The 25,645-nt window shown below is 33.4% G+C and overlaps 1 protein-coding gene and 1 long non-coding RNA gene across 4 annotated transcripts in view; one reads left to right on the top strand and one right to left on the bottom strand.

Annotated features, from left to right (window-relative positions):
• Nucleotides 1-25,645, bottom strand: part of LOC141376672 (uncharacterized) — a 289,423-nt gene that overhangs the window by 69,001 nt on the left and 194,777 nt on the right. The window contains exon 3 of the long non-coding RNA XR_012387364.1: nucleotides 22,791-22,920. This is a non-coding gene — a long non-coding RNA (uncharacterized lncRNA). The remainder of the gene's footprint in view (nucleotides 1-22,790; nucleotides 22,921-25,645) is intronic.
• Nucleotides 17-24,859, top strand: prxl2b (peroxiredoxin like 2B). 3 transcript variants are annotated; one of them, XM_073915692.1, is made up of 7 exons: nucleotides 17-177; nucleotides 2,619-2,823; nucleotides 4,924-4,975; nucleotides 5,467-5,530; nucleotides 5,765-5,840; nucleotides 9,551-9,669; nucleotides 14,097-15,663. In XM_073915692.1, exons 1-7 carry the CDS (start codon nucleotides 115-117, stop codon nucleotides 14,106-14,108), a joined length of 591 nt encoding a protein of 196 aa, XP_073771793.1. In that variant the 5' UTR covers nucleotides 17-114; the 3' UTR covers nucleotides 14,109-15,663.

Below are 25,645 nucleotides of genomic sequence, written 5' to 3'. Positions count from 1 at the left end.
TGTATATAACAGCGGCGGTTTTGTTTGTGGTTGTTTAAAGTGTGAAGTACCGTTGAAGGAAACGAGGGCGAATTTCACACCTAAAAGCTAAAATATATATATATAAACACTAAAATGTCGTCCATAAACTTGACCAGCTTAGGAGCCAACCAACTGAAAAACACTACGACGGGAGAGGTAACGTTAATAATTCACCAGAAGTGTTTCTGTGTTTGTGTACTAACGTTATGTCTCTGTATTAACGTTAGTGTTAGTGTAACGTATTTGTTCATATGTAAACTTAAATAGGAAATATTATTTTATATTCAGATAATTTAAATGACAGTTTTTTTTAAGTATTTTCATGAAAACGCCTTTTATTCTGATGTGCCATGTGCCATGGTCCTGTTATGGCTTTGTAAAATAGAGGTAAAGTTGGTTTTATATTCGCACATTCGTTTATTTAGCAGTCTCTATGTTGTTTTCCTTGTTACTTTGAATATTTAATCGGAATTGGCATGCTAATATGACTTCTAAACAACGTTAACACTATCAAATTCTCTGTGAAGCATGTTGTACTTTGATAGTCATTTGCTGTGATTTCTATTTAAAATTAGCAAATAATACATTTCTGAAATTATATTATTGAGGAGAATGTATAAATATCAGAATATAAAACCAACTTTACCTCTATCCTTGTAAACAGACGTTTTTCCTCTTGCTTATTGAGGTAAAGTTGGATTTATTTAAACAATTTCTGACTTTCTCTTTAATAATATAGCTTTAGAAAATGTATATAACATTTATATACTGAGGGTTTATACGGTCACGTAAAACCTGGAAAAGTCTTGGAATTTTGGAGAAAAGTATTTGCTGCTAATTCTAAAAGGTAACATTAGTCCAACATTGTTCACAGTCAATTAAATGGAGCTAATGTTGTTTTGAAGTCATACTTGCATGTGATTTTAGACCGAAATGGTAATAGCACCATGGTAAACAATATAGGAAGCATGTCACAAGTTGCTACTCAACTTTACCTCAATCTCTTGCTTGAGATCTTTCACACCGCACCTGATAAACTGTAAATGATGTTTATTATGTGATTATCGCCCCTGTCCTGGGATCAGTTTGGTCTGTGCTGATGTGATAAAAACACACTTGACACTTCAGATATGAAATAGCTCATTCACTGCTTTAGGTGTCAAATGCAATGAAAACAAATTAAGAGTCTTTACAATGTAAATCATTAGAATGATCAAAATAATAAAAGCTAACTTCAAACTTATGCAATTATGCAAAGATTTGCTGCTTTGGTGTATTTGTAGGTACCTATACCTGTACTGCATTGTCAAATTAAGTAAAAAATGCAATGATTAAGGTTCTCCATTCATTTTTCTTTTGGCTTAGTCCCTTTATTAATCTGGGGTCACCACAGCGGAATGAACCGCCAACTTTTCCAACATATATTTTACGCAGCAGATGCCCTCTAGCTGCAACCCATCACTGGGAAACATCCATACACACTCATACACTAGAGACAATTTAGCTTACCCAATTCTCCTATAGCGCATGTGTTTGGACTAGTTTTTGTGTTTACCAGATGTGGTTTATTCTGCTGTGGCGACCCCAGATTAACAAAGGGACTAAACCGAAAAGAAAATGAATGAATGAATGAATGAATGAATGAATGAATGAATGAATGAATGTGTTCACCAGAATAAAGTGACTAGGTTTGGAACCTGTTTAGAGTGAGTAAATGGTGAAAAACATTTCATTTTTGTGTGAACTATCTTGTTTGGTAAAAAAAAAAATCGAAATAAAGTTTGATTGATCCACAAGCATGCTGCTATTCTATTCATTTACCTATTCATTTTCCTTCAGTTTAGTCTCTTTATTAATCAGTGGTCGCTACAGTGGAATGAACCGCCAACTTATCCAGCTGCAACCCAGTACTAGAAACATTCATATACTCTCATTCACACTCGTACACTAAGGCCAATTTAGTTAACCAATTCACCTATAGCGCATGTGTTTGGACTGTGGGGGAAACTGGAGCACCGGGAGGAAACCCACACCAACAGGGAAAGAACATGCAAACTCCACACAGAAATGCCATCTGACCCAGGTGGGACTCAAACCAGCTACCTTATGGCTGTGACGGGACAGCGCATACCACTGAGCCAACGTGTCACCCCTCTGCTATTCTATACCACTTGAAGCTTGGAGACCCTACATGAAGACAAGATGGACAGTTCTTTATGCAATATTACAGTATATATTATAAAGGATTTATCCATGCAGATTAAAGAAAATAATCTGTTATCCATGCACATTTAAAAAATAATCTGATGCCCTTATAATTATTTAATAAAAATCTTTCAGTCCCTCATTAACAAAATCTCCTTTCTGGTTATTTACTGTTATAAAGGCAGGAAAGTAATCTGTTACTTACATGAAATCTATCAATAGTTATTAATAAAAGCAATTTCAAATGGTCAGAATCAAGTCTGTCCTACATTGGCTCTAAGTTGCAAAGCATTTACAATAGGAAAAACAATTGCAACTTCACTTTAATGCTGTCTATAAATTTTCTTTGACTGTCATATCATATCTGTTCATTTGTTTGTCTGGTTTCTTAGATGGTGGAGATTGGTTCTCTGTGGCGGGAGCAGGCGGTGGTTCTCTTCTTCCTGCGGAGGTTTGGCTGTCAGGTGTGCCGATGGATGGCAGCAGAGGTCAGTAAACTGGAGAAAGACCTGAAAGCACATGGCATCGCTCTGGTTGGTATCGGACCTGAGGAGACCGGAGTGAAGGAGTTCAAGGATGGGGGATTCTTCAAGGGTGGTGAGGATTTGTCTTTAAGCTTGATTTATATTTTAGTATTATGCCTATGGGGTTTGCTTGTTTATTTATGGAGTAACAGCATTTTGGGGGCCTAAAAATCCAAGTCCAAGTTTTTAAAAGTACTAATGTTCAACTTCCTGTATGGTACTTTAAATGCAAAGTTTTGAAAGGTTGTGCACAAGTAAGTTAGTGTTTCTCATTCGTTCATTTTCCTTCGACTAAGTTCCTTTATTCATGAGGGGTCGCCACAGCAGAATGAACCGCCAATTTATCCTGCATATACTTTAAACCGCGGATGCTCTTCCAGTCGCAACCCAGTACTGGGAAATATCCATACACACTCTTTCACTCAATCATTCTACAGCCAATTTAGTTTATTCAATTCACCTATAGCGCATGTGTTTGGACTGTGGGGGAAACCAGAGCACCCGGAGGAAACCCATGCCAACACGCGGAAAACATGCAAACTCCTCACAGAAATGCGCACAGCTGAGACTCGAACCAGTGACATTCTTGCTGTGAAGCGACAGTGCTAACCACTGAGTCACCGTGTCGCCTAGTGTACATCATTTTAATTAAATTATTATTATTTTTTAAACCTTACATTTTTTTTAAAACTCTAATTTCGCTCAAGTTCTATAGTCTCAGACCACAAGAAAATCATTTAAGTCCATTTTGACCACAGAACGATACATATTCGATAAAAAAATTACATCATCTATGTTTAAAGTTTTGGAACTGTGAAAACTTTTGTGAACTGTGTTAAACTCAGAATGTTTTTATAAATCGTTTAAATCGTTAACAATTGTTAGATTACAATTAGAACTTTAGATTTACATTATTTAAGAATTAGAATATAATTTGTAATATAGAAAAAAACATTTAATATTGATGCTATTTCAAAACGGTTGATCAATTAAGAGTGATGTGCAGATTTTCTAAAATGATGAATACTGAAATCACGTTGCATTCAAGATTTTTTTCTCCAAAGAAGGAGATCACTAATTAGAAATAAAAAAAAGCTCTTTTTGGCAACACGGTGGCTCAGTGGTTAGCACTGTCATTCCACAGCAAGAAGGTTGCTAGTTCGAGTCCCGGCTGAGTCAGTTGGCATTTCTGTGCGGAGTTTGTCTGTTTTCCCATTGTTGGCGTGGGTTTCCTCCAGGTGCTCCGGTTTCCCCCACAGTCCAAACACATCCACTATAGGTGAATTGAATGACCTTTTTTTTAGTGCATGTAAGTAAATGAGTGTATATGAGTGTTTCCCAGTACTGGGTTGCAGCTGGAAGGGCATCCACTGTGAAAAGCGTATGCTGGATAAGGTGGCGGTTCATTCTGCTGTGGCATTACCTCAAGAATATGGGACTCATGAATGAATGAATAAATATAATAGTAGATATTATAAATACATTTGACCACCCCTATTATGAATCATACCATTGTGAATGCATAATCGCACTAATCAGTCTATGCGAGAGATAATTCATTCACAAGTTTGAAACTGCAGATCTAGAACACCGATAGACATTGTAAGTGTTCACAAGATGTAAAATAGGTGCTTGTTTCTACGTATGGCCTGAAAGTAAAGGTAAATTAGACACAGTTTGTATAGTTTGACCTACAGTAATCTCTGAGATGGTTAAACATAGGATGCTGTAGGTTAGATTAGAATACACTAAATATCCCTCAAAACACTAAAGACTTAAATATGTTTTATTTCTAGTACTAGGTTGCAGCTGGAAGGGTATCCGCTGTGTAAAACGTGCTGGAAGAGTTGGTGGTTTATTACGCTGTGGCGACCCCTGATTAATAAAGGGACTAAGCCAAAGGAAAATGAATGAATGAATGAATCTTTTCACTAATGATCACTAGGGCCTGAGTAAGAGAATGACTGCAATTCTTTGTATTCTTTCTTTTGAAATGGCTGATAACCTCAGGTAAGCTCATTGTGTTGGTCTGAGTTTATTAGTGACTAGATTCCCACCTTTTACTCTAAATTTATGACCCGTTACTATGCCTACCATGTGTTTACCTTGGGTTTGCCACTGATAAAAAAGGTGTCATCTTCCTGATTCTGTGAATCTTTAACCTTTGTTTTAGACATCTACATTGATGAGATGAAACAGTGTTACAAAGATTTAGGCTTTAAAAGGTAATGTAAACCTATTCAAGAGAATTTTTTGCCTATGATTTTTTTAAAGTCCATGTGAAATCAAAATTCAGCATGTTTATTTTGCACATAGCACATAGTTTTATTTATTAGGTGAACAATTAATCCGTGCAAGTTAATCCACTGAAAAAAAGGTTGTTTTGGTAATCTTCAGTCAAATCTGAGCATCTCATTTTGTGTTTGGATTGGCTTCTTCTCTGATGATCTCAACTTGACTGCTTCAGCCGCAGTATTTATAACCACTCCCCCTTATCATTAGTTTGCTATGAGGGAATGAAGCACAAAAAGAAAGCCCCACCCCCTACTCAATATTTTGTTTCAGTTTGAAGTACATAAGCATACCAATATAAAAATCTTATAAATTTCCAGTTCACATGGACTTTAAACCTTCAACAACAACAAAAAAGTTAAAGTGCAATCAAGGACCATAATGCTAGCATGTAAAAAATAATATTTCTGATTTCTAAACTCAGATACAATGCCATCAATGTGGTTCCAGCTGCTATGGGGAAGAAAGTACGAGAAATAGCCTCAAAGGTATTTATAACAAGACAATTTTATTGTTGTTGTTTGTAAATTATTATTATATTCATATAAAAAGTAGTGGTTAAATGATTTTAATTTGATGTCCTATGTGTGAATATAGATTTACAATCAACCTATTCAGTGTTATGATGATCCAAATCACTTACATAAAAATGTGCATGTGTTCCTATACTTTTAGATAAATATTTATAAAACAAAAGTCCTGGTTTTATAATTTTTTTGAAGGCAAGTGCTGAAGGAATTCAAGGGAACTTTAGTGGAGATCTTCTGCAGAGTGGAGGCATGCTCATTGTTGCAAAAGGTAAAGATTCAACGTTTTTGACCAAGATGTCATTTTGTTGCGTTTTCATTTTTCTTTCATGGAAAATGTCATGGTTTAAAGAGGACCTCTTATGCAAAAATCTTTTTTTGAAGGGGTTTAGACACAGTTGTGTGGAAACAGTCTGTGAATATAACCAGCTTTTAATGTTGAATATGTATTAATATTTATTTTATATAATCAGACTTGATAAAAACAGCCTGGAGGAACACTTTGATTGACATTCTGCCTTTTCTAAGTGTCATCAGGTGGAATACTTTGGCCATTAGTGACGATCTCTTTCTTATTAGCATAGGACGTATTTGAATTTGCAACCATGCTGACATATAGGCATTTATAGCTCCGCCCTCTTTTGTAAAGAGCCCAATCTCATTTGAATTTAAAGCGACAGTCACCAAAACGACACAATTAGTATCAAAGCCCAAAAGGGGCAGTTTCAAAGAGTTAAACATTATTTGTGTGTCATTTTGAGCTGAAACTTCACATACACACTCTAGGGATTTCAGAGACTTTTTCTTGTTAAAAGATGTATAATATGTCTCCTTTAAGCTAGAGATGCAACATTTAGAAAAAAAAATTCAGTGATGTATATTGCGAAATTTCACCAGATAAAATAAATAGCTCTATTCAGAAATAATTAATAGTTTTAGATTAATTGTTTTGATTTTGTAGGAGAGTGCATATGCGTAAAATATAATAAACTAATTATAAGCATTGAACACAGTAGAGCAAAGATGCACATTTCTGGGAGTCTGGCGATTTATATCTTCATCGTGTATATTTACATAAATACAATTAATCTTTATCTTATAAACGTTATAATTGCTTGTGTCTAAATGCTTTAAACTTTCTTGAAATGCTCACACAGTCAAAGTTTTTAGTAACTTAGTTTAAATTTTGTAAGGAAAGGGAATTATTTATATAGCACATTTCATACACAGTGGCAATTCAAAGTTATTTACATAATCGCGTATAAGAAAATAAAAACAAATAATAAAAGTGATTAAAAACAGATTAAAATGTGTTAAAAACAGGTTATAAAATAATGAAAAAGAAAAGAAAGGCATAAGTTAGTGACTCCACAATTCTTGTATGTCTTGATCTGTAGCCCATGGTCAAATATAATCCTGTCTTGACATTGCAGATCCTGTGATATGACTATTGCTGATACACAAATTGCGATATTAATTCTGAAATAATATATTGTGCAGCCTTAGTTCAAGCTTGTGGTCATTCAATTTAATTCAAGATTGTTTGTATATCGCTTTTATAATAGTTATCATTCTATAGCAGGTTTACAACAGGTGAACATTTATTACATTAATCCAAATCAGATATGTTAAAGTGTTTTTGTGTATAGTGTGGGCTGATAATAAACATAGTTAACCTGCAGTTATACACTACTATTTGGTGCATTTAAACAAAACAGTTTTATTAATCCGTTTTATCCATTAAAATAAGCGTTTAGTCTCCAAACATCTTTAGACATATAAAGATAATACATTTAAATCCAAATGAGTTATTAAAACAAATGACAAACTTCAAAATTTCAAGTAAATTTGACTTTTTTATGTTACTCTTGATTTTTTTTTCCTGTTTATTAATGTTATTAAATATTTTCCCCAAAAATTATTTTAGTTTTTCTTGTCAGATTAGTTCCAGTTTTGCCTTTAGTACTGCCTAATCTAAAGTACATGCAAAAATATATTATTGTAAAGCATCCAATTGAAAAAAACAATTTTCTTTAAAATAACTTAAAAATATATATATTTAAAAGAGAATTCAGTGAGGGGTGAACTCCTATATGCTGAGCTCTGTATATCGTATCCTTTCCTAAAAGATGATGTCTGTGTATACTACATTATGTAGTCACATTAGATTTGTATGATTGTTTTTTTAATGTTGAGGATGTCATTGGATCTATGCAATCTATATTGTTGTCACTAGAGGGCAGCATGACTTCACGTTAACAAATCTAATACATGCAAATCTGTTCTCTGCTCAACTGTAAGAATTAAGAATTAATCGGATGAATTCTGCCAGTAGCACAGAGTAACATTTTAGAACAACAACACATTGATGTTTGTGGATTTGCTGAGTATGTTCTGTTTCTGAACAACACTAATTTAGCAATATAAGTACTTCACCATAGAGTTTTATTGGTAATTTCATGCACATAACTGCAAAGTCATGATAATAAAACTTATTTTAGAATCATTAATTTTTTTATGGAGTTTGAGATTATTTTCAAGAAATGTTCTGCTTAATTCTCATTACTTGAATGCAGCCAAGTTTGTTTACAATTCTCATTTATTTCATTATGAATCTCATTCAATTCTCATTACTTAGACACAAAAATAAGAACATTTATGTGCGGGCACAATTACGGTTTTTTAATAAAAATCTAAATTAAATCTAAAGTAAATTCCTAAAGTACTACTTAAATACAAATATGAGTTTTTTTTCTGCCCTAAAATAAAAACATGAAAGGGATAGTTCACACAAAAATGAAAATATCCTATTTGCCTCTCCTTAACTGGTTTCAAACCTTAATAAAATTATTTGTCTGAACACAAAATATATATTTTGAAGAAAGCTGAAAACCTGTAACCATTGACTTTCATAGTTGGAAAAACAAATACAACGGAAGTCAATGGTTACAGGTTTCCAACATTCTTCAAAATATCTTTTTTTTTAACAAAAGAAAGTCAAACAGGTTTGGAACAAATGAAGGGTGATGTAAATGATTTTTTTGGTGAACTATCCCTTTGTGTTTTAAATGCCATATAGCAGGGGTAGGGAACCTATGGCTCGGGAGCCACATGTGGCTCTTGGACCAAAAATATGTGGCTCTCCAGCTGTCTCCCTTCAATACAAAAATAAGCATGTCACTAAAAATCAGTGTCCTATTGAAAATACAAGTATTATTACCTTTTTATTGTATATTTTATACAGCAAAATTAATAAGAATAAAAGGACGTTTCAACCAATACGCATGAGCGGTGTTGTGGATTAACTTGAATCGCAACACCAATAAAAGGCATGCAACTTGCATTTCTATTGTAACCTGCGCACGTAAACTCAAACAACATTCATGAGTGTTAATGGTTACATTCTGTAAATTGTCCTTTCTTAATACATGGACTCACTCAACTTGTGATGCTTTATATATATCCACAAAGGTTCTTTATAAAAATACATTTGCCAAAAATCTGAAATGGCACTTTGCTCAAAAAAGGTTCCCGACTCCTGCCATATAGGTAAAAGTCTAGATCGGATACGCGGCCGGCTGGAAGTGCGATATGACATCAATTATAGTAGCATTTTTTTTATGACACTGTATAACAATAATTAATAGTTATACATTTCCCAGAGATGGGTTGCAGCTGGGAGGACATCCGCTGTGTAAAAACTTGCTGGATAAGTTGGCGACCCCGGATTAATAAAGGGACTAAGCCAACAAGAAAATGAATAAATGAATAGATAGCATAAATAATGCTCGGTACAACTACTGTTTTTACATTAATGTGAGGGTTAGGGTGGGGGTAGGGTTGTAATAAAATACAAAAAAGGGACATTTAATAAATGATATAAATAATTCTCGTTAGCTTCCGGCCACAACCATATCCGATCTAGCAACAACCGCCATATAGACAGTATCATAATGCAAAAATGTGTTTCATTCTGTTCAGGTGGAGAGAAAGTTCTGCTGCATTTTATCCAGAAATCGCCTGCAGACAATCCACCTCTGGAGGAAATCACTAAAGCTCTCGGGATCTCTGCGAACGTCCAGGCTGGGGAAAAACCACAGGTAACAGAGGGAAGCATTTGTAAGATAAGACAGGAGTAAGGTCAGATGTTGCATGAAGTTTTTAGTAGGTTTACTAGTCAGGAGTTCTACCTTTTTAAATGTTTATGTGTCATTTGTGGTAATAAAGCAGCACTGCAATAAAAAAATAATGACCAGTGTAACTGGATATAATTGCATTAACAGAGAAATGGATAGTTTACCAACAAATAAAAAACTGCAGGCTATTAACCCTAACACTGTCCTAACTACAACCGATGCAGCTTCACACATTAAAATGTATCTTTTCTATCTTTTTCCATCATGCAATATTTCAATTTTAGAAATATTTCTATTTCTGCATCGTCGCAACAGAACACCAGCATATACTGCTATGACAATGATCACCTCAGGTATAGATTATGTGCTTTATTCAGTGTTAAATGCTTCTCAATGTTAGTTTAAATGTCATTTTACATGACATTTACTGTTATACTACTGAAAGCTTGAAAATATATATAGATTGAAAATATAATAGGTTTGAAAATGAAATCAGTGCCAACCAACATCAGTCATTCAGAAGCCTATTAATAATGTTAAATAGGTTAATTATTTATTAATTAGATTAAAAGCCTTGTGATTTAGTTGGGAGTGCAATGGCTGGTATTTACAGTAAATGTTTGTCATGTTGTGTTTGGTGCAGACAGACAAATTACTTGTTGTTGGATTCTTGTTGCATGTTGTTAGTACACATTGTCAAGTAATTCCAAGCATTTATGAGTTTCTTTATTCTGCTGAAGATATTCTGAAGAGTTTTGTAAAAACCTTTGAGACCCATAGTAGGAAAAACTAATACTATGGAAGTCAGTAGTTACAGATTTTCAACATTTTTCAAAATATCTTCTTTTGTGTTCAACAGTTGTGTGTGACAAGTAAAGGTTGAGTAATTGAAGGCAGATTTTACGTTTACTACTTAATGCATTAATATAGTGTTAAACTTGAATACACTGAATGCTGCTAATGCAGTCAGAATTTACTCTCCCTATTTTAAGTTTCTTATATTTGGACACAATGTTTTTGTGCTAATGTTGGACTTTATGTTCATGTGATCTATTAAATGCCAAGTAAAACGAAGCACAATAACTGACTAGAAAGTTAAAGACTGGTACTATATGACAATAATCATTACTATATTTCGTTTTAATTTTTCATTCATTCATTTTCCTTCGGCTTAGTCTCTGATTTATCAGAGGTCGCCACAGCGGAATGAACCGCCAACTATTCAGGCATATGTTTTACACAGCGGATGCCCTTCTAGCAGCAACCTAGTACTGAGAAACACACTCTGACGTATACTCGTACACCGGCCAATTTAGTTTACTCAGTTCACCTATAGTGCATGCCTTTGGACTGTGGAGGAAACCCACGTCATCATAGGGTGAACATGCAAACTCCACACAGAAACACCAACTAGAGCAGCTGGGAATTGAACAAGCAACCTTCTTGCTTTAAGGTGACAGTGCTAACCATAAATTAATAAAAGTATTTTACTATTTTAAAATGACTCCTAATGTTGCAGATTTTAACCATACTGCCCACCTCTAATAACAGCTGATCGTCTCACAAGGATGCTTTGGTTTTTAAAAAATACTCTAATGTTTCAGTATTGTTCTCATTTTGATGCTTGATATTACATTTCTGGTCAACAAGTAAATGATTTCTCTCCACAAACTGCCTAACATTTCCCTGTATTTTATATGTTTTACTACAAACGCCTCAAGAAAGTGACCACACTATTACATTAATGTGTTTTTGTGGTTTATCGAAATGCTGAATTTTCTTTCCTTCTGTGGCTTTTACTGTTGTAAAGAGTTTTTAGGATTTGGATTGATCCATCAAAGTAAACAAGTACATATTATTCCAAGTTAAAACTAGGACACAAAACACAAGCATGCACTGCAAAATATATCTGTAAACTAGCAGTTTTACATATTTGGTGAAGTTTTTTTTTTATTTCTCCAATTTTTGCTTATGAATTGCATTATGGGACCTTGATCTTTTTTTTAACCTTTAAAAGTCGGAAAACATTCACATTTTTAATAGGTTAAAGTGATATTTTCTGGGTTGGTGTTGAATACTATGCTACAAAAACCTTGTAATAAACGGCCAGTACGTTATCTCTTATTTTACAGACTTATTTATTATCTAGATATTATTTCTTATAGACTTACACATTATATAATTTCAAACTAGGGCTGCACAGCATATCGTCTGAGCATGGATATTGCAATGTGTGTCCCCAGAATCCACAGGTCAAAACACAGGAGATTTGTGGAGACGTTGCAGAATTTAACCATTATAGAGTGGAAATTGATTATCTGCATGTGTTTTTAAGGCCCGTGACCATGTCAGCATTTTAAGAGCGTGCATAAAGCATTTAAGTAGTGTATAAAGAAGTTTAATAAAGATTAATTTTATGTAGTTATTTATATGATGAAGAGTATGCAGTGTTATTTAACATTTGATTATGAAATTTTAGTACCTCTATACCGTTACTCTCCAGAAAACCATAACGCATGGCTTATTTCACTTTTAATATTTGTTCCATTGTTTATTTATGACTGTAGTTTTTTAAAAAATGTATATAATAAACTACATAAAAATATATTTAAATTTCACTCCCTTAAAAAGTCATCCCAATCAATCTGAAGCCATAACTTTGCAAATAGAGCTATTTAAGTCATCTGGTCAAATTCTGTGTGTATAGCAAGAAACTAACTGGCCACTTTATTAGGTACATCTTACTAGCACCTGGTTGGACCCGCTTTTGCCTTCAGAACTGCCTTAATCATTCAGGGCATAGATTCAACAAGGTATACTGGAAATATTCCTCTGAGATTTTGGTCCATATTCATATGATAGCATTACTCAGTAACTGCAGATTTGTCGGCTGCACATCTGTGATGTGAATCTCCCGTTCCACCACATCCCAAAGGTCCTCTATTGAGTTGAGTTCTGGTGACTGTGAGGGCCAATTGAGTACAGTGAACTCATTGTCGTGTTCAATGATTCGCGCTTTGACATGGTGCGTTATCCTGCTAAAAGTAGGCTTCAGAAGATGGGTACACTGTAGTCATAATGGGAAGGACATGGTCAGCAACAATACTCGTGTAGGTTGTGGCATTGACACGATGCTCAATTGGTACTAATGGGCCCAAAGTGTGCCAAGAAAATATCCCCAATACACCATTACACCCCCACCAGCAGCCTGAACCGTTGATACAAGGCAGGATGGATTCATGCTTTCATGTTATTGATAACAAAGTCTGACCCTACCATCTGAATGCCGCAGCAGACTCATCAGACCAGGCAATGTTTTTCCAAACTTCTAGATTGAAATTTGTGTTAACGAGCAGTTTGACTGGTGTACCTAAAAGTGGCTGATGAGTGTATATTGCAGAAAAAAATGCAATGCAATGTCAAATGTTTCCAATATCGTGCATCCCTATGTCAAACTACTAAAAAGACACTGTGTTAAACTGTAGAGTTACATTTTCAACATTAGAAGTCGTCAAAGCAGAGATCAACATCCCATATTGCAATTCACAACCGGAAATAAAAAGAAAACACTTGTGAATCACAAAATACAGGAGTTAAGTTTACAGTGTACCTTGTTTTGTTAAATTCTCTGAAATAATCTTCGTCTGAGGCTTTGAAAATGAGCAGAAAGCTTAATGAAACCCTTGCAGACGTCCACAAGGCGTACTAAAGGATCTGTGTTTTGCTTTAGAATGACCTAAATCATGTCAAGCAGCAAACTTAACAAATAGCTGCTGTATACAGAAAGGCGTGAATCTGTCTGATGTCGGAGCACATACGCTTTTGGCTTATGCAAGTGGCTGTTCAAACAAGCAAAGTGATTGTAGGGTAGAACAGAGTCTTGTTGTGAAACTGATCTTTTGGTTTTTACATGCTCTTAACGGCATTGAGGCCTCATGATGCACCTGGGCGTGAGACTATAACAACGAAACCCACTAAAACCAACAGATGCATTTCCCCGGGCTGCTATTTTTGCTTCTGGTGATTAAAGGGGGTTTTTACGCTGACGTCACGTATGGTCTCTGAAGTGAGGGTTTTATGGTGGTATCCTGGAGGAAATGCCGCTTTTGGCCTCTTTTATTCTTTATCATGTTGAGATGAGATGATATAGGCAAATTTTTTTTCAGATGGTGAACACAGTTTATTGAGTCTATAGAGAGAAAACATTCATTTATAACAGAATCTGAGTTGGTGATTACTTAATTTAATTCATCTTTATTTCTTTAGCTCTTTTACAATGTGGATTGTGTCAAAGCTGCTTAACATACAAGTTCTAGTAAATGTACACATTGTCGGTGCAGTTTTCAGAGTTGAAGTTCATTTCAGTGTGGTTTCATTTTCACTGCTGACAGTCCAAACACTGAAGAGCAAATCCATCACTGCGCAGCTCTACAAGTCCCAAACCAAGCAAGCCAGTGGCGACTGTGTAGAGGAACAAACTTCACCAATTGACAAAAGTGAAAGAAAAAAACCCTCGAGAGAAACCAGGCTCAGTTGGGAACGACCATTTCTACTCTGACCAAACGTCTTGTGCAGAGCTGCAGTCTAGTTGCTGGAGAAAGCTGGATGTTCATTGTGGAGAAGCTGCAGGTGTAAGTAGGTCACCAGCAGGTGTTCAGGCTGGCCCACGAGATTAATGCGGAGACTCGTCTGTTACTGGTGTCTTACAGGACACTTTGAGTCTCATGCTCTCCACTCCTCTTTGACCATCTTTTTAGGATACAGCCTGGTCCAGGATCATGGATACCTTGGCATCATTTTTTTTAAAGGTTTTGGATTGCTTCAATGGTGTGCTGCATAATCTCTGGAAGCTCGGGATGAGTATCCCCAGGTGTAAATAAAGAATAAAGGAAATAATAGCTGCATAGCGTAGTAGATTATTCAAGTAATCCTGTATGTCTGGATGTATTATTAGGTGTGGGTTTGAGTGCTTTATAAAGTTCCAAATTTCATATAAAATATATACTGTAATATACAGTTAGAGGCAAAATTTTTAACCCTCCTGTAAAATTATATTTCTTTTTAAAAATAATTTCTAAGTGATGTTTAATAAAGAAACACATTTTGCATCATAGTTGTTTTAATAACCAATCTCCTGTTATTGCCATGATGACAGCACAAAATATTTTAATAATTATTTTGCAAGATACTAGTATTCAGCTAAAAAGTGCAATTAAAAGGCTTAACTAGGGTAATTATTTTAACTAGGCAAGTTAAGTTAATCAGGCAAGTCATTGGACAACAAATGGGCTTATGATATTGACCGTAGAAATTATTAAAAGAATAAACTAAAAATAGTTTTATTGCAGCAAAAATAAAAGAAATAAAAGTTTCAGCAGAAGGAAAAATATAATATTAAATGTCTAAAAATCACTTTAAAAAAAAGAATAAATTTCACAGGAGGGCTAATCATTTTGAATAACTACATTGGGCAGCACGGTGGCTTAGTGGTCAGCACTGTTACCTCACAGCAAGATGGTTCGAGTCCTGGCTGGGTCAGTTGGCTCTTCTATGTGGAGTTTGCATGTTCTCCCCTTGGTGTGGGTTTCCTCCAGTTGCTACGGTTTTCATTCGAGTTAAAACATTGGCTTTGTGATGTTTGAAAATAAATATAATCATGTGAGAAAATATGGCGTCTTTTTTTGTTAATTAATGCAAAGAATTTGGTAGCATCTTTATTTTCAATCTGAAAGAAATGTCATACATATAGTTTCTGAAGAAACAAAAAACAAAAATTCCTTATCTCAATTTAGCTGTACATTTTTAAATTGCAAATCCATAAAACTGCAGATTTTAAAGTATCCCTATTTATTTATTTATTTATTCATTTATTTATTTATTTATCTGTCAAAAATGGAACACAACGTTGGAGATATTCTTGTTTAAAAATAAGAATTGTAATTAAAAATTACAATAAATAAAAGTTTAAATGGTCAGCAGGTTTTTCTTAGTATGGTTCGATCATGTTGGTCATTTAGAGACTTTAAAATCATTCATGAATAAAATATGATTCAGTAAGGGTTTATGAGCTTTCTAACTTAATTTTGTAATGTTTAATTTTAAACAGACGGCCTTCATATCACTTAGCTTTGAATAAAATACTCAAGTCACATGTACTATTTTCTAATGCTTTATTATTATTTTGGGAGCTTTTGTTAGCCATTGTTATTTATTACATATTTTATGACACTAAACTGAATTCCCATTTCTGGGTTTTGTTGCATTTACATTTTTATTATGCCATCATATTACTGTTATTTCCAAGTACAGTCCCCGCAAAAAGCATTTGGACACATAGAATGTAATAAATGTCTTTGTATTGGATGACATAACCATGTCTTTCGATAGTTTCAGAAAGTACACCACATAATTTTTCTTGTGAATGACAGCGGTGTAGGAGAAATGGGCTGGTTTGATGAACTGCGGTTGGGTAATGTGAACTGTAAAGACATTTGAACTGACAAAGACACTTACAAATGTTCTGAAACATGTTTGTGGTCACTTGGACAATGCCAAAATAACGTTTTGTGCCATTCCTTCATGGAATGGTTAGCAGTTCTCGTGATTTGTCAAATAAATAAGTCTTAAATCTTAATCAATGCTTAGGGACCAACAGAATTTTAACTTATGTTTAAATATTGAGTCCCACCTGGACCAGTTGGCATTTGTGTGGAGTTTGCTTGTGCTCCCCGTGTTGGTGTAGGTTTCCTCCAGTTTCCCCCACAGTCCAAACACCACATGTGTTATAGGTGAATTAGATGAACTAAATTGGCCATAGTGTGAGTGTGTGTGTGGGTGGGTGATTCCCAGTACTGGGTTGCGGGTGGAAGGGCATCCGTGGTGTAAAACCTATGCTGGAATAGTTGCCGGTTCATTCTGCTGTGGTGAGCCCTGATAAATGAATAAATGATTGTGATAATAATATGATTTTATATTCAAACTTTGAAAAAAAAAAATAATTAAAAAGAGCAACTATATTTATCCAGATTAATAACGTGTCTTCCTTCAATTCCTCCAGAATAATCTCAAATGTCCTTTAATAAAGGTATTAAACGGAATACATGCACATTTTCTAAACGTATAAATCCATATTTATATAAACAAGTCAGCATATATTGTATACATACAGTTGAAGACAAAATTAGCCCTCTTGTCAAATTAATTTGCACCATGAAAGTGCTGTTTAATGGACAAAATATCTTTCTAAGCATTTTTAAAAATAATGATTTTAATAATTTGTAATAACTAAATAAAATAATTTTGTCTTTGCCATGATGACAGTTTATAATATTTTACTAGTTTTTTTGCAAGATACTAGTATATAGCGTAAAGTGACTTTCAAAGCTTATTTGTTACATATATATACTTATTTATTTACATATACATATATATATATATATATATATATATATATATATATATATATATATATATATATATATATATATATATATATATATATATATACTTATTTATTTACAAATACATTATAAATTTATATATATTCTTAAAGGAGGTTAATAATTTTGACCGCAAAACTGTTGTTAAATAAATTTAAAACTGCTTTTAATTCATCCAAACGAAAAGAAATAAGACTTTGTCCAGAAGAAAAAAATAATATAGAAAGCACTGTGAAAATAAATAAATAAAATATTTAGAAAATAAATAAAAATTTCACTCTCATACTTTCCACCATCGATCTATTTTGAGCCTTTATTTATTTATATAGCAACAAAATCATGCCTTCTCTCAGAAACATATTCGACTCATTTCCTCTATTTTCCCAGGAATATTCTTTAAATTAACAACAACTCAACTGAACTGTAAAACATATTAGTTACTTAGCAGTGATTTTGATTCATACTTTTTTTTATTTTTCTCCATTTATTTATGCTTTAGAATCGCATTATGGCATGTGCAACTTTCTAACAGCAACTTTTAAACTTAAAAAATTGGGTTAAATGATTTTTATTAACATTTGTAGCACTTAAAAGTTATAAATTGTATGGGTTGGTGTTGTATATTACGCTACAAAAACCTTCTAATAAACCACCAGTACATTTTCTGTTACTTTACAGACTTATTTCTCTATATTATTATTTTTTATACATTTATATTATTTCAAAGTAAAATGTCAAAAGTTCAACTGTAGAACTTTTATAATAAATTTTGTAGTAAATTTTCTACATTAAAAGTTGACAGAGAAGAGATCAAGGTCCCAAAATGCAATAAAAATGGATTAAAGATCATCTTGCACTGAATACAGGAGTAATGATGGCAAAAACTTGTGTACCATATTTTTAGCACGTTTTAGTCTGTGCTACTCTATTGTTTTGGGCTCATTCATAGTTCATGTAGAAGTCTGGATACACAAGACTGCATTTTCAGAAGGATCCATTGTGTCGCGCCACACCCCAAGAGCTACCTAAAGACCTCAAGTCCGTCAGCAGAATAAACAGGCTGTCATTCATCAGCATATCTGTAAAGCAGATCAGCCCCATAGCTCTCCGTGCACCACCTCAGGAAGGAAAGGGCCCAACAGACACTGTCAGAAGCCCAAAAACAGTGTCGTCACTGAAGCACAAGGGAGAGGCCAGACGGAAACTAGATTGACTGGGAAAAAATTAATTGTATGAATTCAATAAGTACATATGTCTTGTGTATCCAGACTTCATGAACTATATTGCAGAAAAAAAAAATCTGCTAATAAACAGTTTCCATATTTAAGTGTTTTCTGTTTATTTACGGTTGTAAATTGCATTATGGGATGTTAATCTCTGCTCTGTTGACTTTTAATGTTGAAAATTCAAGTCTGTTGTTTAACAAATTGACATTTTAGTGGTTTGAAATACTATAAGGTATAATAAAGTTTTACCATTCTGTAATGGGTCTACAGATGAATAATTCTGGCACATTTTTCAGTAATGTTTATTAATGTGCATTGACCCTGTAAACAAACTAAACAAAACTAAACTAAAAATAATATCTAGAGAAAGAAGTCTATAAAATAACAGAAAATGTTTTTGTATCATGATAAACAACACCAACACAGACAATATATCACTCTTAAGTGAAGTTTATTTATAAACTAATTTCGAGAGGATCACATGATTATGACTGAACACGGCTGGTTCTGCATTAACTGTATGATCCACCTAACCCACTATAAAGAGCCAGGGTTTCTCACTACCGTCATCTTCGATTTGAAGAATCCCCCTTTTCACCATCTTGCCCTGCAAACGGGAGGGAGCCCAGGGCTGAAGGACCTTTTGGTCTCAATGCGTGACTGCTGTCTCTGTGTGACAGCCTTACTAGCCAATTGAATGAGCACACTTTCGTTTTGCCCAATCAAAATTGCTCTACCGAACTATATGGAATGCCCACAATAAAAAACAAACAAACAGGAAAGCGCACAAGTGGGATGATGGAGTCTGCACTTCAGAAGCATTAATAGATGAATTATTATCAAAGAAAAATAGTCAGTAATATGGGAATATTTTGGTTTCAAAGTCACAGACATCAAACAAAAAACAGTTAATTTGTCAGAGCTGGCACAAAATTGTTGCCAAAGTACGAGGAAATACAACCTACAATACAGATTGCAGAGCTGAAGCTAAACTATAAAGTTAAATTGCAAATCAGTTCGATAATATCACAATATCTGTCAAAAAAAATGCAATTACATATTTTCCCCAAATAGCATAGCCCTTTTGAATTTGTTTATTTCTTGATTGAACTGTTTTAGGGTAGTTTGATTTGTGCGATTTACTGTATATGATGTAATGAAAATGAAGGCTTGTGTAAACAGACTTGACTTTGGCATGAAGTAAAACAAATGTGATTACAATAATAGACCTATAATAGATTTTATATGCATAGAAAGCATAATATCTATCTGTCTTTCTGTTTTAAATTGAATATTGAGTGTATGTATGTATGGTATGTATTTACAATCAGAATTATTAAATTATATATTTTTTCTTTTTTTAATATTTCCCAAATGATGTTTAACAGAGCAAGGAAATTTTCACAGTATGTCTGATAATATTTTTTCTTCTGGAGAAGGTCTTATTTGTTTTATTTCGGCCATGAATAAAAGCAGTTTAAATTTTTTTTTAACTATTTTAAGGACAAAATTATTAGCCCCTTTAAGCTGTATATTTTTAGATTTTTAGTCTACAAAACAAACCATTGTTATACAATAACTTGTCTTATTACCCTAACCTGCCTAGTTAATCTAATTAACTTAATAAAGCCTTTAAATGTCTCTTTAAGCTGTATAGAAGTGTCTTGAAAAATATCTAGTCAAATATTATTTACTGTCATCATGTCATGGCAAAGATAAAGTAAATCAGTTATTAGAGATGGTGGCGGTTCATTCTGCTGTGGCGACCCCGGTTTAATAAAGGGACTAAGCCGACAAGAAAATGAATGAATGAATGAATGAATGTATTAGAAATGACTGAGTTATTAAAACTAATATGTTTAGAAATGTTAAAAAAAATCTGTTAAACAGAAATTAGGGAAAAAATAAACGGGGGCTAATAATTAAGGGGGTTTAATAATTCTGAATGCAACTGTATATACAGAGCTCAGCATAGGAGTACACCCCCACAAATCTCTCATTTAAATGAATATTTTCTATAAGATGCTTTACTATATTCTCTATAAGATACAGTATTATATTTGTGCATATACATTAGATTAGTCAGGACTGAAGCCAAATCTGGAGGTAATCTAACAAAATAACTTGCTATAATGGTTCAGAAATTAGTGGGAAAAATTTATATGGTAGGGAAAATATTTAATACAATTTTCAAAAATAGCAAAAATCAAGAGAAGCAAAAACTATATACAATTTTGTTGAAATGTTTGTAGTTTGTAATTTTTTATTGCAATATTTAAATTTATTATATTTCCATTTTTAAAGATGTTCTATGACTAAAATAGTATTTTAATATATAAAAGCCCTGTTTAATAAATCTGTTTTATTCATATGCACCAATATATATCACCCATATTTACTGAGAAATGGATAAAAAAAAAATCATTTTTAAAATGGGGTGTACTTATATATGCTGAGCTATGTATGTCTGTCTGTCTGTTGATTACATTGAATGATGCAATTGAATATGTTACTCACCTTTGAATGATAAATGATACATTACTATCTTTAAAATATACATGATCAATATATATTAATATTTTCTTGTTTTTGTGAGTTTGTGGTTACATATAAGTGACTCAACATACTCATTCTAATCTGTATATCTTCAATTTTACTTTTTAAAATCGACTTCTTGTTGACATTATTGTATATTAATGTTATATTAAGTGCTTATCATATTTGATTTTTGAGTGTTTCTGGAAGTTATAATTAAAACATTTATATTTCTGTGTTTATTTTTTATATTTAACTTAGAAAATATATAAGCATGACATTTTAATGTACCAAAAAAAGTTTTTTTTTCTTTTTTGATCCATTCAGCTAATATTGAAGTAAATTAAAACAGCTTGATTGTACTGTAATGTTTCCCAGTACTGGGTTACAGCTGGAAGGGCATCTGCTGTGTAAAACATCTGCTGGATAAGCTAGCGGTTCATCCCGCTGTGGCATCCCCTAATGAATAAAGGGACTAAGCCGAATGAAAATTAATATATGAATAAATGTGCTGAAATGTACAGATATTGAACCAAACTGAATCAACAATAAACTGGCCTGATCACAAACATCTTGTGCCAGTGCAAAATATAAAGAGCTAAAAATCACTTTTAATTAATTTTTGCGTCATTGATCTGCTTTGAAACAACTTTTCAATTTCTCGAAAATACATCAACTCAATCTGTAGGCACAATGGTGTCTGTAAAAGACTTCTATTAATACCACTAAGAAAAAAAGCCCTGCTAAACACGGGCACATTCGGACAAGACGTTTCTTTGAAGTTCAATAACAGGACATGTCGCAGGTCTTGTTTACCCATAAAAGTCCACCGGAGTCTGTTTTGTCATTTTAAGCCATCCATGCCGTTTCCTCTGTCAGATTGTGTGCTGATTGTGACTTTCTCATGGCTGTAAGAGCAGTCACAGGCTGACCTCTGTATACCGGTTCTCCTGTGATTATAGCTTTGATGAAGCAATTGCCTTTATTAAAGTGAATAGGCAAGTCCTGTCAAAATGTAATAATGTAATTATTTGTGCTTACCAGACAGACTTCGCTCTGATTGGACAATTCAAATGGCAACAAAAAACAAGATGCTTTTTTTTTACAAAAATAACTTCAATTCATTATGCAATGTCGAGGCCCATATCAGAGTACTGAAAATCATTCATTCATTTTCTTGTCGGCTTAATCCCTTTATTAATCTGGGGTTGCCACAGCGGAATGAACCGACAACTTATCCAGCACGTTTTTATGCAGCGGATGCCCTTTCAGCTGCAACCCATCTCTGGGAAACATCCACAAACACTCATTCACACACACACATTCATACACTACGGACAATTTAGCCTACAGAAACGCCAATTGAGCCAAGGATCGAACCATTGACCTTCTTGCTGTGAGGCGACAGCACATTTTTAATAAAATGCAACATGTACTTTTATTATGTCCAGCAGGCTAAAATGAAGTCACTGCTTTTTCAAATTTCACAAACTAAATGTAATATAAATTTTATAAGATTTTACATTTTTATTATATAAAAATAACATGACATTCTTTCATTTATTCATTCAGTAACAAATGAGTATTTAAAAAGCCTTCCAGTTAGGTCCTGTCAAAATCTGCAGTCCTTGAAATCCTAAATAATCATGAAATGAAATTTCTAGAGTAGACTAGTGCAGGCCTAAAACTCTACTATTTATATAAATACACACATATTCCTGCAGACCCTGTCATCGTTATTTACTGGAAAAAAAGCACAAGGGCAAAACGTGATTTTAACAGTTTGAACCTACAAAAATACACAGTTGGAGTGTTTCTTTGTGGTTTACCGTTGTTTTTGCTGGAAAATAATGTAATCTTTACTAAACAATACTGTAAAAAGTACAAATTTTACTGATATTTACATTAACAGTTACGTCTTGGAACAGCTAAGTTGACTTAACATATTTTTATTATTATACACAGTTAGTTTGCTTAATAATTTAAAGGCAATGGATTTACTCACTTTAAGTCAACTAAGCACATTTTACAGTGCTTGTTTCAAACCTGTATGCTTTTGTGTTTTGTCAAATACATAGTTGAAGTCAGAATTATTAGCCATCCTGAACTATTAGCCCCCCCTGTATTTTTTCCCCAATTTCTGTTTATTGGAAATTAAAAATAAAATCAACTAATTTCTTAACATAATAATTTTAATGAGTAATTTCTGATTTCTTTTATATTTACCATGATGACAGTATACTATATTATACAGTATATTATACATAATATTTCAAGATACTAGTATTTAGCTTAAATGGCAAGTTAATGGCTTAACTAGGTTAATTAGTCAAGTCATTTATAACCGTAGTTTGAGCTGTAGACAATTGGAAAAAAATAATTGCTTAAGGGGTCTAATAATATTGACCTTGAAATGGTTTCAAGAGTTAAGAATAACACTTAGATATTGCTTGATGCTATAGTAGGTTTGGCATGTTGTCTTGGGAGAGAACCCTGAGCTCGGAGATAATTGAGCCCAGGGCTCCTGCCTGGTCAATTAGCATATATAATAGGGTCTGAGATCAGGTAGGTCTTGAGAGCTCCCCCTGGTAAAGGAGGAGATGAGTTGAAAGGGGGATTCTTCCAAAAGAAAGAGTGCAGTAGGATGAATCCGGTCTATAGACCATTTCATTGTGGTGATATCATTGGCCCATGTACAGTTCCTGCTTGTTCATAACCATTTCATAACTGTAACGAGGGAATTTGATCATAACTTAATGTTAAAGCAACTATCTTAACATTTATTTAGCAATATGTGGCTCTTTTTGGATTGTCGGAAGCTATAAAAGCTAAACATGTAAAACAGGAAATACGTTGGGACCAATTTTTTTTTGTTTACATCCATCAAAATGGTCTATTTATTGCTTGAATCGATCTGATTGAATTATTGCTGAGTATGGATGGTAGACCAGGCGTGATCAATCAAATCAAGTGCTCCTATTGAAATTAGTTCCTTATCTTCACTTTAAAAAAAATTTAAAACTGCTTTTATTCTAGCCGAAATAAAACAAATGAGACTGAACACATGTTATAGGAAATGCTGTGAAACATTCCTTGCTCTGTTAAACACCATTTGTTGTATATTTGAAAAAGAAAATCATAGGACAGCGAATAATTTTTCAGCATCTTCAACTTGTCTTAACAGTAGGAAATGAGTTTTAATGATTTAGTTTTTGCATCATTATTAATTTCATAACTTTTTTGTGTGTTCTTTACAGTGCAATGAAGATGTTTGCACGAGATAAAGGATTCGTTGTTCTTCATGGACACATTAACTTTGATTGCAGGTTATCCAGTGGTTGGATTGACTTTATTTTGACTTGGATCAATTGTTTTATGTGATGCATAATAAGGTCTCACTTTATTTTAATGGTCCGTTTGTTGAATTTAAGTTAGATTGCATCTACATGCCAACTAATTCTCATTAGATTATATGTAGACTTTTAGTTTGGGGTAGTGTAAGTTGACATGTACTTGCAAAGTTTCTTATAGTCAGTTAAATGTCTGTTAAAGGAACAGTATCAACATATACTAAGCAGACAGTCTACTAACACTCAAATGGACCATCAAAATAAAGTGTTACCCATAATAATAACATGTCATGCTAAAATACAATGCACTGATCATGCAATTAGGACATTTTGAAAATTGAAAACATTTTTATATTCACTGCAATCTTGTGTTGATTTAAAACATTAATATGGGTTTAATCATAAATAATAATAGCCTCATTAATCAACCAACAGAAAAGTTGCGTTCTGTCAATTGATCTAAAAGGTATAGCATATATGAAAATAAATCATAATAAATATGTTTATAAATGAATCTCAGACACATCTGACCAAATGTTAATGAAACATTGTGTAAACGATGACATTTTTGAGCATGTATATATTAAAAATCACTACCAAAGCATATTTGTGTTTTTATGCATGAATGTGAACAAATAAAAAATGGACATGCACAAACAATTGTTGGTTTATATAAGTTTATTTTTGAAGCTTACATATTTTCTCTTATATATCATAACAATATCTCAGTAAGTTCGAAGTAGCTAAATAACATTTTAAGCCATATATTTTTGCTCCAACAATCAATATAGATATAATTACAAAGCATTCACTTGGAAAGTCATTAAAACGTTGATGGTCTCAATCAAACATGGACCCCATATAATATCAAGAGCGTTACTGTCAGGAAATGAGAACAGAGACCTTTCAGCAGTCAATGAGTCTCTGTACAGAATAAGACCAGCCCAGACTATTCATATAGCAGCATCTGTGGTCGTGTGACGTATGCTAACATGAGGGGGAATCACTTGTAGAAACATGTCCAGGTCAGAATGCAGCCATAGAAAATGTTGCTTGTTTATTTTTGGAACATTAATATTATGAAGCATCAGTATTTACTAAAGCAGAAACATAAAAAAATAATAATATTCACTCATTAATTCATTCATTCATTTTCTTTTCAGCTTAGTTGCTTTATTAATCTGGGTTCGCCATCAGAATGAACCGCCAACTTATCCAGCATATGTTTTAAGCAGTGGATGCCCTTCCAGCTGCAACCCATCACTGGGAAACATCCGGAGCAACTGGAGGAAACCCACGCCAACACGGGGAGAACATGCAAACTCCACATAGCCCCATAACAATTTTAGTCTAATATTAATAATTATTAAGTTAAATCCACAGGTTATTA

Source organism: Danio rerio, chromosome 11 (assembly GCF_049306965.1).
Source record: "Danio rerio strain Tuebingen ecotype United States chromosome 11, GRCz12tu, whole genome shotgun sequence".
Lineage (NCBI taxonomy): Eukaryota > Metazoa > Chordata > Actinopteri > Cypriniformes > Danionidae > Danio > Danio rerio.
Note: the sequence above shows the minus strand (reverse complement) of the source record. Positions and strands in the feature narration are given on the sequence as shown.